The sequence below is a fragment of the Danio rerio genome, chromosome 13 (assembly GCF_049306965.1).
Source record: "Danio rerio strain Tuebingen ecotype United States chromosome 13, GRCz12tu, whole genome shotgun sequence".
Lineage (NCBI taxonomy): Eukaryota > Metazoa > Chordata > Actinopteri > Cypriniformes > Danionidae > Danio > Danio rerio.
In genome coordinates this window covers 28,836,752-28,852,485 of record NC_133188.1, presented here as the reverse complement: position 1 = coordinate 28,852,485, position 15,734 = coordinate 28,836,752, and the positions used below count along the sequence as shown (strand labels likewise).

The 15,734-nt window shown below is 33.6% G+C and overlaps 1 protein-coding gene across 1 annotated transcript in view; it reads left to right on the top strand.

The window, feature by feature from the left end:
- Positions 1 to 1,546: 1,546 nt before the first annotated feature.
- Positions 1,547 to 15,734, top strand: part of ret (ret proto-oncogene receptor tyrosine kinase) — a 48,177-nt gene continuing 33,989 nt past the window's right edge. Inside the window, exon 1 of the mRNA NM_181662.2 lies at positions 1,547 to 1,710. Within this exon, the coding sequence (NP_858048.2) occupies positions 1,656 to 1,710 (55 nt within the window). The 5' untranslated portion in view covers positions 1,547 to 1,655. The remainder of the gene's footprint in view (positions 1,711 to 15,734) is intronic.

Genomic DNA, 15,734 nt, shown 5'->3' with positions numbered 1-15,734 from the left:
AATTCACCTGTACCATATGTCAGTATAGTGATACCAGTACATTTTTGTTCTGGGGACGTTTCTTGCTTCCTCATGAGGAACAGTGACTCATAACTCAAATGGTTCTAAACTTTTATTGACTATATTCTGAAATGCTGAAGTGCGCTCATTTTTGCGATTGTTAAAGAACTTCCCGATTCAGTTCCTGTGTGAGAAATTACTATGAATGGCAGAAGGCGGTCAGAGTACTTGCTCAACAAACAAGTGTGTTCATGACTATACATAAAAAGTATAATAATATAATATTAGTTTGCAACATTAAGCAGCATAACAAGCTATTTTTAATGTCTAAAATTGAATGGAAGTAAATAAGACTGGAAGTCTTGAGCTAAAACGATTTAAATGCTGGCTTCTGCTCGTATACATGAAGAATAAAATCAATACAATTTTGTTATAGTTGTTGAACAATATATTCTAAAGAATGTTGGGGGAAAACAGCTATTGCCATCTTCTTTTTTAATTCTTCAGAATATCTTGTTTTGTGTTTTAAATAGGAAAGTAACTCGTACACATTTGGAACAAGTGGAGGATGAGTAAATGACAACAGAATTTTCTTTTTTGGGTGAACTATCCCTTTAACTGCACCCTGTTTTCACTTTTCCCTAAGTCCTTTTCATTTTTATGTACGTAGATACAAGAGTCTGTTTAATTATTATATGTGAATGAGCATTTTTGAAGAAGAGAGCGGCTAGTTACACATCATTTACTATATTGACATGTGAAGACTTGGCTTCAGAGCTCATTTTCACTGTTATTGACGAGGAAAAAATACATAGTTCATGTAACATATATTGATCTTGTGTGAAAACATGACCCCAAATCATCATGCTCTCATGCTGCTGTATAAGATGTCAGAATTAAACACTTTTTTGTTGTTGTTGTTGAACATTAAGACATTTCCTTTTTTTAAAAATCGAAATGTTATATTGTGTTAATTACCTTATAATTAATATAATGCAGTTATAGTTTTTTATAGGCATGTATAGGCATATATTAACTTTCTGAAGAATTTACTTATAGTCCAATTGTCAATTTCCCTATGTGACAGCAAGCTGAAGTGTAGGCATTAATGCAGTTACTGATTATTGTAAAGGCTACAGATTAATGATACTATAAAGTTAAACAGTGTTGCTCTTTTACACTGCAAGGGAATCGGTATATCTAAAACTATTAATTCTTAATAATATGACAGGTAAGGGGAAACCAGAAGTCACACTGGAGACACCTTTAACGAGCACATTATTTGCATGTCCTCAAAATTTCGTTTTAATTCAGGAAGAAGTCTTGGGCTCATTGGAGACCCGCTGATGTGATTCAGGACATAAACACACATCTGAGGAAATTGGCTGGATGAGATGTGAACCTCCCCCTGCTGTGCTCTCTCTCTCTCTCTCTCTCTCTCTCTCTCTCTCTCCCTCCCTGTGTGTGTAAGAGAGAGTGAGCGCGCGCGCGCGGACGGTCCAGCAGCTCGCGCCGCAGTCGCCCGTCAATGGGACACTCACGTTGAGGACTTTCGTGGCTCCTTTCGCTCGAATCAAAACAAGGCAAAGTTCTGTTGTCAGGAATCAAAATACTTTTACCTGTTCGTTGTGACATTACACTTATGATTGACAATTATGGGAAGTACGCGGGGAATCGTGTGGGGAGTGCTCCTGCTTCTCCTGTCTGAAGGTAAGGGTTTATACTCCATAATAGCCTGATGCCCTCGCGCGAACTGTCCGCTCTTTAGCCATCACTGTGTGGGATAAACAACTGTGTTGAGAGGCAGAGCTGGTGAATGACTGTCTAGAGACTGTCACACTTGTCGTATTTTAACTTAAACTGAATTGTCGCCTTTAGTGAACATCCTTTAGTAACCAGTGACAACACGGGGTTGTGTGTCAAAACCCTGGAAAGCAGCCTACATAGACTGCATGTTGCTTCTCAGATGAAATGGTTTCTCATTTCTGTTGTCTTAATTTTTATACAACATTCAAGAAACCCGCAAATATACTTTCATAATCTTCATTCATTCATTTTCTTGTCGGCTTAGTCCCTTTATTAATCTGGGGTCGCCACAGCGGAATGAACCGCCAACTTTTATAATATTCAAAGTATAAATTGTTTTTTTATATATAACTGGAGGGTCCTTTAATGAACCCAATGTTCAGAAAAATAACCTGTTCGAGGGTGTAGATGGGAAGCTCGCAATAGGTTTTAAGACAAAGCCATGGTCCAAACAATGAATATAAGAATTCATAGCATAAGTTTTTCTACTTGTTTTTGCTTTGGATAATTTTATAAGTCATTAAATATATATTCGTATTTGAGGTTTCAGTTTATATGAATTTTATTAATCTATAAATACCGAAACGCAGTAAATTAAGAACATTTTGCAAATGTTTTGTCTACTGGTTTTCTTTCTCAAAGACATTTTTAAGTGATGGACAAACTTTTATTCTGTTTAATTATTAAAAAGTTATTGATAATACTTTAGCAATGGTTCAATAACAAGTTAAATTTGCTTCCTGGAAACTATGGATTTAATTTAATTATGTAAACAATTATGTTTAAGTGTACTTGGGGTGTTATTTGCCATGTTTAAGCAAAACTGGTTTCAAAGTGAACCTAAACCCTACTTTTCAGTGTAATAAAGGCAAATCATTTTTACCATTTTATATTTAGTTATAATAATTTTAAGTTGTGTTTCATTTTGCATCATGTTTTAAATGTAACTCTGCTCAGCAGACAACAAAGAGTTCATCTGTATATCCATGGGGTCTGCATTCGGTCCCTAAACACAGACAACTGAGCGCTTCTAGAGAAATTGACCAGACAGTTTCATAGTGTCAAAGACAAAATATGTACAATCCTAATGTACCACATGGTCCATGCTAGCAACACGCTTGTGTCCATACATCAATATATTATAATCCCACTTAAAACCCCTGTGCCCAACTGTACTAACACACATCTCTCAAAATAACTGCAGATAACTAGAGTTGAACCCGTTCCTGAATAGATCCTAAATCTCAGTGTGTGGTCAGCTGCATTAAAAAGGAATGGTTGCATCGTGACAGCTTGAATACAGACAAAAGTGGAGCATAGCAGAGGTTTCACAGCTATTCCGGTCATTCGGAAGACATTTGGCAGTGTGTGAATGCAAAAGTGTTGCATTTGTCTTTGTTAGTGGATGGCAAGGATGATGTTAACTGAATGAATATTACTTATGAGTCAAAAAGTAAGAGAACAACCAAAGATGCTTTCAGATGTTAATTTAATCTTGCAGTCTAATAATAATGGGAAATTGCATTTTAATGGTCATGTGGACTCATCATGTAGTCAGCTGCCTAATAAACCCAATAAAATCAGATATGCTGCAGTTTTTTTCCTGAGCAACTTAAATTGAATCATTTCGCCTTGCAAGGTGCATTACAGTAGATCAAGATATTACTAGATAAATGTATATACTGCGTTGTTTGTCATGATTGAATGAGGTTTTCAATGCATATTAAAATGATAGTTAATCAAACATTACTCACTTCCAAAGCTTTATAATTGCCCTTCTTCTAATGAAACCAAAACAAAATATTTTAAAGAAAGATGAAAACCTGTTACCATGACTTCCACAGTAGGAAAAACAAATACTGTGCAAGTCAATGGTGACAGGTTTCCAACATTTTTCAAAATATCTTCTTTTGTGTTCAACAAAAAGAAACTCATGAAGGTTTGGAACAACTTGTGGGTGTACATGTACTTAATCTTTGTTATCTGATAAGGTGATCATGATGACATGTAACCTGCACTGAGACTATGCAAGTTTATGCAGAATCTATCAGATATTTGATATGATAATGATTCTGTGAAATTCTTAATAATGTAATTAATTTTTTTTATTACTTTTTAATCATTTTGTAGAAAGCTGAAAACCTGTAACCGTTGACTTCCATAGTAGAAAAAACAAATAGAAGTCAATGGTTACAGGTTTCCAACATTTAAAAAAAAAAACATCTTTTGTGTTCAACAAGAAAAAAACTCTTGCAGCTTTGGGGCAACTTGAGGGTAAGTACATAGTAAGTTTAAATGAATGGTGAGCTATAAAATAAGCTACAAAAATATGTAGATATGTGTAGATTACTTAAGAACTTTATGGTACTGATTGCAAACTGCATCATGAAAATTGTAGCCAGTAATCTAGTCTAAATTTCTAATTTAAATAATGTAATCTGATTACTGGGAATACTTTTTGATTACTTTCAACTTGTTTACTTCTTTTAAAAATTGGTTTCCAAACTCAAAAGCTTGGGTTCACAAAACTGATTTTCCATGCTCATGTCAATTTTCAAAGCCAAATAATGCTTTGATAATCTACACATATACAGTAGAATTCTTTTTTATAAAGGAAATTGTATTAGAGAAAAATAGAATCTCTTAAAATCAATGAATTATGAATAAATGACATTGCGTGAATAATTTGTAAACATATTCTATAAAAGATTATTTAATTAGATTATAAACAGTTTAAATGCTATATATTGAAATTACATGTACTTAATTTTTGATTATCTGATGAAGTAATCTAGATTACATGTAACCTGCACTGAGAATATGCAAGTAAATGCAGAATCTAGCAGATGTTTGATATGATAATGATTCTGTGAAATTGTTAATAATGTAATAAATTTTTTTCATTACTTTTTAATCATTTTGAAGAAAGCTGAAAACCTGTAACCATTGACTTTCATAGTAGAAAAACAAATAGAAGTCAATGGTTACAGGCTTCCAACATTTTTGGAACTTGAGAGTAAATAATGAGTTTAAATTAATAGAGGGTCACACTTTAATTTGATGGTTTGTTGAAGTTCAGTTACACTGCATCTACATACCAACCAATTCTCATTAGATAAGACTAAGACTTTGGTTGGAGTTGAGGTTAGGATTAGGGTTGGTGTTAAATGTCTTGAACATCTGTATTGACAGATATTAAGCAGACAGTCTACTAATGCTGAAATGGACCATCAAAATAAGGTGGTACCTAATGGTGTGCTATAAAAGAATCTACAAAAATATGTAGTACATGTAGATTACTCAAATGAAACATAGAATCTGGGAAAATCAATTAATTGTGAATAATAAAAATAAAGAGCATGAAGTTAGGTTATAAGCATTTTAAAATGTAATATCAAATTACATGTGCTTAATTTGATTATCTGATTAAGTAATCCAGATAACATGTGACCCGCACTGAGAATATGCAAATAGAAACAGAAACAAACACATATTTGATAAGATACGCGCATGATTCTGTGAAATTATTAATATTATAATATACTTTTTTTAATGACTTTTTAATCATTTTGAAAATAGTTGTGGCTTTATATTTACATATAGTATATATTTACATATATTAATTGTTCTATCCACAATGACCGTTTAATTTTTCAATGTAAATTTACATTTGAATTGACCATTCTCAAATCAAACTTTTAGAACTGACCTTTTTTTTTTATGTGTGCATGAATATAATGTTGTGAACCAGGTGGTAAAGAAAAATACGATTAGATTTGTTCCTGCTGAACGGCTCTTGTTTTAACCTTTGTTGGAGATGATGCGGAAGCACCTTGATTCTTTGCCGTGAGGAAAAACAAAAGCCTGGAGCCGAGAGCTGGTCAGAGGGCAGGTGTGCAGCAGGTGTGCTTCGCTCTGGGCAAACACAATGTGTTTGTCTTCCGAAAGGAAAATACTGCCAGTAAAATAATAGAGTACACAGCTCTGATAACAGATGAGGCTTAAAACCCCTCATTAAAGACACAGGATGGTTGGCAGAGCCTCCTGCAAAATGGATCTCATCTCTTTTATGACAAGCCATCCTATGAAAATGGATGATGACAAAAGCAATGGGTTTTGTCCATGACGGGGACGCATGTAATAATCGCGTGTGTCTGTCTGCTGTCGGCACACTTGCTTTGATGGTTTGACATTTAAACTGCAGTGTTTTGCAGTATTTCACAGTTGTTTGTCCTTGAACGCATCATCGGTATAGTGTAAAGAGCAAGACCTCTTGTTTGTTTTTGATAAGAGCTCATGTTTTCCTGCTTGACTTTTATTTGTTTATTTATTTGTGTCCCATGAAAGATAGTAGCTATGAAATATGTGGTAGACAACATGAAAGATAGTAAGTATTATTTGATTAATCAATTGAACTGTAAATGTTATCATCTAAGCATTTTCGGCAATAGATGCTGCATTAAATGTGCATCACAGTAAATGACTTTAGGTACAGTAAGGTAAGTGGAGCCTTTTAAAAATAATTTTCACAAAAAGGTTTTTCTCTCATTTAAGTAATTTTATTCTGCTATTTCTTGTGGTTTTATTAAAATATTTTGGATTTTAAGTAATAAAGCAAAATAATGTCTTAAACAATATAACATTTTTTACAGTTTTAACAGTTTTAAAAACATTTTGAGGCATACATTTTAAAACCACTTTTTGTTTATCCCTTTTATTTATATGTTATTATTTATACACTTCATTATAAACACTTAACTTATCATAATTCTACTGTACTAGTTATTCAATATATGCAGTACAATTATTATTATTATTTTTTTAAATGGGACATTCTACCAGAAACAAACATTACCTGTCTCTGACATAAAAACATAAGTAGAGAGACGAAAATATTTCCACCAAAAAATATCTAAAATGGACTGATGGTTGATTTCTGTAAGTTGTTCAGTAAAGGAATATGTCATTCACCGACTTTTTTTCTTTATTAAAAGCACTTTACAAATGTACAAACTAGGGATGTCCCAAACATTTTTATTTATTTATTTATTTTTTTGCCCTCAAGTCTGAGTCATTTGATTTTTTTTTATATAAGTATCAATGTACGTATCTGGTGGATATTCACTTTTCATTTTCCACAACACAAGCTGCTACTGTGTAAAAATCGTTTTAATTAACAGACGACTAATAAGGTGATGAGTTTCTTTAATGAAGGAGAGTATGTGCCATTGATAATCAGATATATCCTCTGACCTCTAAAGTCCCACAGCTGTCCATAGCTTTCCATCAGGCTAGTTGTTTGCATAAAATAAGTCCAGACCCTATGTCATGTATTGTGTGCGGGGCATTGATTTGTGGATACACAGCTCTGACCCTGTTACTTTATCTGTTGGAGGTCCGTGGCTTCTGACCTCTGGAACCCTCAGCCAAGAGGTGCTTCCTGATGATCAGACCACAGGAGATCAAACATCAAGTTCAAACTAGCGCTCCTGCATCAGCACAATTCTCATCGCAGGCCGATACATCTCATTTGGTAGATTACACTGTTTTATTTCAGAGTTTATTGCTTTAGAGATTTAGTTTAGCTTGTGTTATGAGGAGTGCATATAAATCCTGTCAGTTTCTCCATCTCCGTCACTACTTTCAGCATGATTGAAAAAACAGATATGATGTGCACTCTTAGTTTTCTTTTGCTCTATGAAGATTGTGGGTATGTTTAAGAAAGTATACAGACTTCTGGGCCAAATATTAAATGAAATATTTAATAAAGTAGGTTATGAAGGCAATAAACAGTGAAGGTTGTATTGTAATGTTCACATTGTATTAATGCACTAACTACAAAAGGGAATCTAAACATTTTTTTTATGAATATTTAAACCAAAAAGGACTTTGTCTGGTAAATTGTTGTTTATTTGAACAACTATTTGTCATTTATTTCTGAATCAGTCTGAATATATAAGAATATGAAGAGTTCAGATACAAAAACCTCTAAATGCCATCTAAAATTTTCTTTTAAGATGAGCATTTTTCGTATGATTCTGTGTGTGTGTGTTCAGTAAATCCACTTGTATGGCAAAAATAGGTTGTTTGCATTGCCTTTAAAGTGCAATAACTGCACAAAAATATTGGAGGCTGAGAAAAATGCTCATTTTAGAATAAAATTTCAGATGGCACTTAAAGGTTTTTGCATCTGAACTCCTTATATAGTGTAGATAGAAGTATAGTTTTACCTGTTATTGGCTTATCGTTACCACAACTTTGCTTTAAAAATAATAGTGTTAACTGTGGTAAATTTACATGAGGATAAATGACAAAAAGAAAAAGCAGAGCTCTATTTGCATGGACATTATCGCCATTATTTAATTGTTTCGTTATTCAATAAATTTTTTTTACTTCTGTTATTTAATAATTATTTAATATTTTGAATAATACATATCAATAATAAATAATAATACCAATAATAATAATAAATATTAATATTGTTATTTATTATTTAACATGATTAGTTCTAAAGTAAACTTTCAGACAAAATAACTCCTTAATAAACATATTAGTAAGTCTGTTAATTCAAGCTTATCACTATATAACTATGGTGTTAACTTTTTAGAATTTATTGTAACTAGAAATCAATTATTTACTGTCAGATGTGCATTTATATGTGAAAAGTAAATGCCATGTGAATAGTGTATTCTGTTAACTGCATTTACAATACATTTTCATACCCCTACATATATTATATAAAAATAAATTTTTAAATGACAACACCTCAACTACATAACCATAAATCAGAAATCCAGAGAATTTTCAAGTGGTTTCTTGCTGTATTTTTTCCCCTTGACTTTATACCCCATTTAGTTATTTGCATGCTAAGAAAGAAAAAAAAGAAAGAAAGAAAGAAAGAAAGAAAGAAAGAAAGAAAGAAAGAAAGAAAGAAAGAAAGAAAGAAAGAAAGAAAACCTGGCAACCACATACATAAACAAAACTGTTGTTACTCTTTAATTTAGTCCAGGCCAATTTCATTAGTTTGCCTTTTTTATTGCTTTTTTTTTGCCACAATTTAAAATCAATATCTGATTTTCATGAGTTTGTTTTCAGTCATTTTTAAATGAATCATTACTTTATTCAGTTTTGAGTTATGTCAGTGACCACTGTTTGGTTATTTTCTTTAATGGAAGGGTACCATCATCTTTTGTCCTGTATTTCCATTCTTCAAACAGGAGGAAACATGCAGGCCAAGATGACATTTAGTCCTGGTTTTGCCGTGGGATACACCACTTATAACTCATTTTAAGGGTTAGATAAGGTAATTTCAGTGCACTGTCTTGTTTCAGTGTCATAACGAAGCTCAATGTCCTCACAATGATCCATTGTTCTTCATCCATTGCTTCCAGTGGACATTAATGAATCTCTTAAAAACCACATTTTGACTAATTGTGCGGCTTTGGTACCTACTGGAGTCGTATCCCAGATCCTTCAGTTAGTTATGGGTCACATTTCCACCCCATGCATCAGTGGAATCTAATTTGCTTTGGTGGTGGAAGGACAAGAAGACATTGATTGAAATTGTGTCCCAAGGGCGTTTGGGGCTCTCGATTTCTACATGGGTCTTTACGTGTTATTTTCTAGTGACCATTCATGCATGGTGTGTTTGACCGATCATTTACAACAATGTGCAACCAACACAATGACTTAGTTAGGACTTAACTGTCCTCGTTTGGTCTTTAGTGTGTCTAAAGGGGGAAGGGAATGGCTGTCATCTTGAGGTTCACTCATTAAGAGTTTCTTGAAACAACAGTGAGACCTAAAATTGCAAATGCAAACTGGCATCATATACGACAATCCTATTCACTGTACAAACTTGATTTATGATTGTGATTATTAAATATTGCCACTGTCAGAAAATAATTTTTCTATAATAAAACAATACTGTCAGATCAAATATGATCCAGTATTATTAACATTTTACATAAATGAAGCTCAAATGGTGTTACAAAGTTTGTTAGACATGTGTTTTGTCTATCATTAGAATGTCTGCATTACAGCCTATTATGTATGTTGTAGCTTTGTGGGCACAATACTTTCTGTCATTTTTACAACATTAAATGTAAAAAAAAAAAACAAAGATAAGGATGTTTAAAAAATACATTTGATTTATTATTTGGGTAGTTGTTTTGATCTTTTTAGGCATTTGAATATTTCTTTTCATTTTGTTTAGAAGAAAATTCCATTTATATATATATATATATATATATATATATATATATATATATATATATATATATATATATATATATATATATATATATATATATATATATATATATATATATATATATATATATATATATATATATATATATATATATATACTGCAACTTTTAAACGAGGAGGTCTGAGATTAGCTTAACTTTAAGTAACAAGTTAGCAGAAGCTTTTTCTTTGGTGAATTTGCAAAAATTTCACTTACAAAAGTAATCTTGTTAACTTAACAAAGAAAATGTAGATCTAGGGTAAATAAACATGTTAAAGGGCACCTAGGTTACCATTTTTTCCAGATTTAAGATAAGTGTTTTGTGTGTGTCAAGTTTCAGCTTAAAAACCCATCAGATTATTTATTATACCTTTCAAAAGTTTCTATTTTATCGCTCTGAGCATTAGGTAGCGGTTTTTGTGAACTGTGCCTTTAATGCAAGTCCTCCACGCCCACCGTTTCCACATGCCTGTCAGTGTGCTTCAATCTCCTCCCTCAGCTGCCTCAGACAACAGACAGACATGAAGGAAGCAGATCTCACGTAACGTTTGTGAGAAACACTACAGTAAGAACTTTACCAATGTAAATGTGTTACAAAGTAAATTGCGGTAATTCATTACAAACATGCACTGTTTTAAACTTGTAAAACTCAATCTTGATCACATTTGATGATGACTGATGATCCTAGCAAACTGAACAGATCTTTTATTCCCGGTTGCTTTGCCCACGTCCTGTCTTGTTAATATGATTGTACGCATCACTATTGAGACATGTTAATACGCAGCTGCCAATCAATTGGGTGGGGTGGGAAACCGCACTCCTACGTCAAGTTGCGGTCGGCCTCAAAATGGGAGAGATTTGGATCCTATTTTAACATCAGGAAGTTAAAAAAAGAGACTTATGTTTATATCACCCCAATATGACTGTGGAAACACTATACCTACACATAGTTCTTTCCAAACAGCTTTAAAAAGATGGTTTTCATCATAGGTTCACTTTAAATGTAGTCGTACAGAAATCTTAACTGATTATTGCCAAACCAAAAAAAAAAAGAAGTTATTTAAATTTTTTTCAAGTTGGATTTTTTACAGTTTGATGTTAAACTAGGATCCAAATCCCAGGCCCACCATGATATTTAATGTGTTAAATACGCTTGTGTGTTTGTGAGTACTAGTGGTGCAATGGTTCTCTTTAAAAAAAAACGAATCGTTCCAATGTTCTACTAGGGTTTGGTATGCCCTGTGATCTGTGGTTCAGAATATGCATGATTAATATTGGTTTGGTGGTAAAAACAACTACAACAAACAAAAATTCTGCTTTTGTATGCTTAAGATGATCTTTTACATGTATTGCTCGTGCAAACACCTGTACAATCACCCCTTAGTACTGTAAATCAGTTGCTTACTTCATGTTTCTTAATGTGTCAGCATGGCAAGTGAACGATATAAAGCGCAAATCCACAGATGAGGCCTAAAAACACAGCGCACTGTCGTCAGTGTTGACTTTTGTGTGTGGCTCATTCATCCTTGCAGGAAGGCTGAATAATCTCCTCTACATCTACATCAAATAACCATTAGGATATTTCCTGATTCTGTCTTACTGTGGTATTTATGAGATCTTTAGCTGCTGTCTGTCATGGTGTTGTTTTTATCTAACGCAGAATACCCTCCTTCTGAAGGCACAAACCTCTGCTCATTTTCATGTAAAGTCACAGGCGCAAACATTTTCATCTGACCCAAAAAGTGACATTTTCAACAGGAAATAATTAATGATCTGTTGGGTATTTTGACCTGAAAATTCACAGACACATTCTGAAGACATAAACGACTTATTTAAAATCTTGTAAAATGGACTAAAGAAATGCCATACTTACTCAAATAACCAAGGCTGATTTTCTGTGAATCATTGTAACTCAAAAGTAGATGCTAGAACCATTGTCAGCTTACAATCGCTACAATCTCTGAGGTCAGCTTAGATTATAATGCTTTCAAGAAACTGCATTGCAAATAAGCAGATAAAGCAGATTGAAGCAGGGTGGACCTAGGAAGTTTTAATGATGGTTTGAGAATCCAATTGCGCTTTTTAAAACTTTTCATTGGTTTAAAACTTCCATAACCTACATACACACATAAAGTGTGACAAATACACAATATAGAACATAAGCTTCCAGTCTGACAGTGTCAATAAATTTTGTTTGCTTCAGTGATTTTAAATAATACTTTTTTAGGATACTGTTGACCTTTTTCAGTACATGAGTGGTTTTACTTGCACTCTTAAAATGCAAGAGTTAACATTTAGGAAATGACAGCAATGGTTCAAACTCACTAGTCCATGTAAATTCGCCCGCTGGCCCATTTTAACCATTCACTGTGAATATTAAGACTCAGCAGGTAAAACCCGTAAAACTGTGAGTATATGCAGTTTGAAGCAGTAGAGGATAACAGACTGAGTAATGAATCACACTAGATGGTATTTCAAAAAATACGCAGAAATGGAAAAGAAATGGAAAAAAGAGAGACCTAAGGGTTTTGTTTTTGCAGGCAGTCTAATCTTGACTGTTGTTTTGTCTCTGGCTTATATTAGAACATTAAGTGAATAATGCTAGTAATTGCTTATGGTAATGATACCATCCAGGAGAACATGTTGTTCAAAGGTCCCTCATTTATGAGCTCTAATGTCCCATCTAATCCCAAAAGAGATTATAAAGTAAATGCAAACATACTGCCTTATCCCACAGGAGATGTGAAATTAGATTTCTTAATGACGGACGTCCATTCCGTGCTTACATTGATGGGATGCCGAATTACATTTCTGACATTGCATTTCTGATGATGATGGATAAAATTATATGGCTGTTTGATAACAGCTTTAGATATACACTTTAGATAGGTTTAATTGTACTCTTTTTGAATCCTATCATTGAAATCTTCCATGTTACATTTGGATAATACAATAAATTAGTGCTAATTCCGCATAGTAACCGGTTCTGCTACAGTATCTCAAACCTTTTCAGTGTCGCATACTGAAGGAATAGAGACCCGCACACATCAGAGTGAGGGGAATTTAACCATAATAATCAATAATAATAGTCCCGTATTGAATTATAGCGTAATTGGCAGCCTTTTAGTTAATTAAATCGCTGTGGTCACAGAGTAATGATTCTCATTACTGTATTATAGAGATGGAGCCTTAATCATTTAGCTTTGTAATTAAGTATGTTTGCTTTGATTAGTCCTCTTATGCTGCATCCATAGCATCTCACACGAATCTTCATTTAGGAAAGAACCTGATTGGAATATGATATATTTCTGGTATCTCTTTTTTTTTTTTACATAGGCTATTTTAAACATATTTTGTGTTTTATACTACTAGCGAAAATTATTTTATTGTTAAAAATCTAATAGTATAGATTAAATTATACAAGTATTATTATTAATTTATTACTTTATATCTTATTATTGAGGTTCAAGATGTTGCCACTGCAGTATTATACTTAAATTTAGCTTACATTTTAACTAAGTGCATTATAAATAGCATTTTTTACATGTTCTACCTGACAAAAGTCTTGTCGCCTATCCAAGTTTTAGGAACAACAAATAATAACTTGACTTCTAGTTAATCATTTGGTATTAGAAGTGACATATAAAAGGCAACGGCCTCTAGAATATACTTGTTTTACCAACATAAAATATGATCATGCCTTGATTTTTAATGATTTAATTAGAACAGCAATGTTTGACTTTGCTTAGACAAAAGTCAGAAATATTGTACAGTATAGATTATAAAGTCATGGTGCAGTGGAAAAAAGAATTAATATTGTGTATAACACCCATGAGCTTTTACAACTGCATCCATACATTTCTGCAATGACTCAAATAACATTTAAAAAGTCATGTGGATTGGCAAATAAAGCCTTCTTGCAGGACTCCCAGAGGTCCTCAAGAATCTTTTGATTCATTTTCAATGCCTCCTTCATCTTACCCTACATGCTCAATAATGTTCAAATCTGGTGACTGGGCTGGCCAATCCTGGAGCACCTTGACCTTCTATGCTTTTAGGAACTTATATGTGGAGGCTGAAGTATGAGAAGGAGTGCTATTCTACTGAAGAATTTTTCTTCTTCTGTGGTTTGTAATGTTATGGACTGTTAATGCTGCCATCCACTATGCAGATCTCTCACACGCCCCCATACAGAATGTAACCTCAAATCAGGATTTTTCCTTCCCCAAACTTGACTAATTTCTGTAAGAATCTTGGGTCCATGGCCTGCCTGGTTAACCTAATTAACCTAGTTAAGACTGCTTCAATCTTTTACTTTCACACTAGTACTTAGTCATTTTAGCAAACACCTCAGATACTGTTGGCTGGTTCCTGTTGGTTGTGCACCTATTTTTACAGACGCCATAATAACGACACAGATCACTGCCTATTCACAAGAAAAAGTGATTGACAGGTGGTAATTATGTGTGTATCTTGCCTTTATTCATTTACTGTATGATTTGTTTATGGGTAAAACAAAGACCATACAGGTCAGGTAGTTTAAACTGTAGGCTACAAATAATTAATTTGTTATTAATTAATTAATTATTCATTATCGAAAATCGAATCGTGACTTAAAAATCGAAAATGTAATCGAATCGAGAATTTGGAGAATCGTGACACCCCTAGTCCATGCTGGTTCCAGTAGGTCTTCTGCAGTATTTGTGATGATTGGGATGCAGTTCAACAGATGATTCATCTGAAAAAAAATCTACCTTCTGCCACTTTTCCAAATGATCAACTAGAAGTCAAGTTATTATTTGTTGCTCTTACAACTGGGAACAATGACCAGACTTTTTTCAGGTAGTGTATACTGTATGTTTGGTAAAAGGACATGCTTAATGCAAGTAATTTTCTCAGCTGTTGATTCATATTGCTATTGACTGACCTGCTTCTTCTCAGTTTGCCCATCACTGGGGACTAATGCTCTTCACATTGACCTTAGCTAAAGGGCAAGAGCCGAAGGGCCACATCAGAAAGCATTATGAGGATGCCAACATAACAATGAATACTTATCAAGATCACACTATGGTGATATTAACAGCCGTTGTATCTGAGAACGTGAAGCTAGATGGGAATGCTATAGTAATTGCAACAAACACATCTCAGTGTTTACATACAGCAAGTCATGAATGGAGTCCTTTGAGAAGTAAATGGATTATGGAAAGTGGATTGCTCTGACTGCTAGCGTGTGTTGAGTTCAAGGAAATGGCAAGAAAGACCCGTGCACTCTTTCAGCTCCCATGATCTCATAGATGGTTCATTTCTGCGTGGTGTGCATGTTGAGCTAATTGAGTTCCTGTCTTTGAGCAGCCCGCTGGTCCAGAGGTCATTCTCCCATTAACCTGTTCTCTCGCTGAGACATCTCGCTTGAAAACATGCACGCTCACTATCATGGTGACTGACGATACGAGTGGACCTTATTTTTGATTTTACGAATTGATTTGTAATGGTTTGTCACTTTTCTATTTATTTTAATTGTATAACAGTATTAGCTAATGCTACAGATACATTATCATTGACAGTAGGCCATTGATAACTTACATTTATTGACATGCATGTTAGTATTGGGTGATAAATGAATATTTTTAATGCTATGGGCCAATACATAATGCAATATTTCCTTAGTTTTCAATGT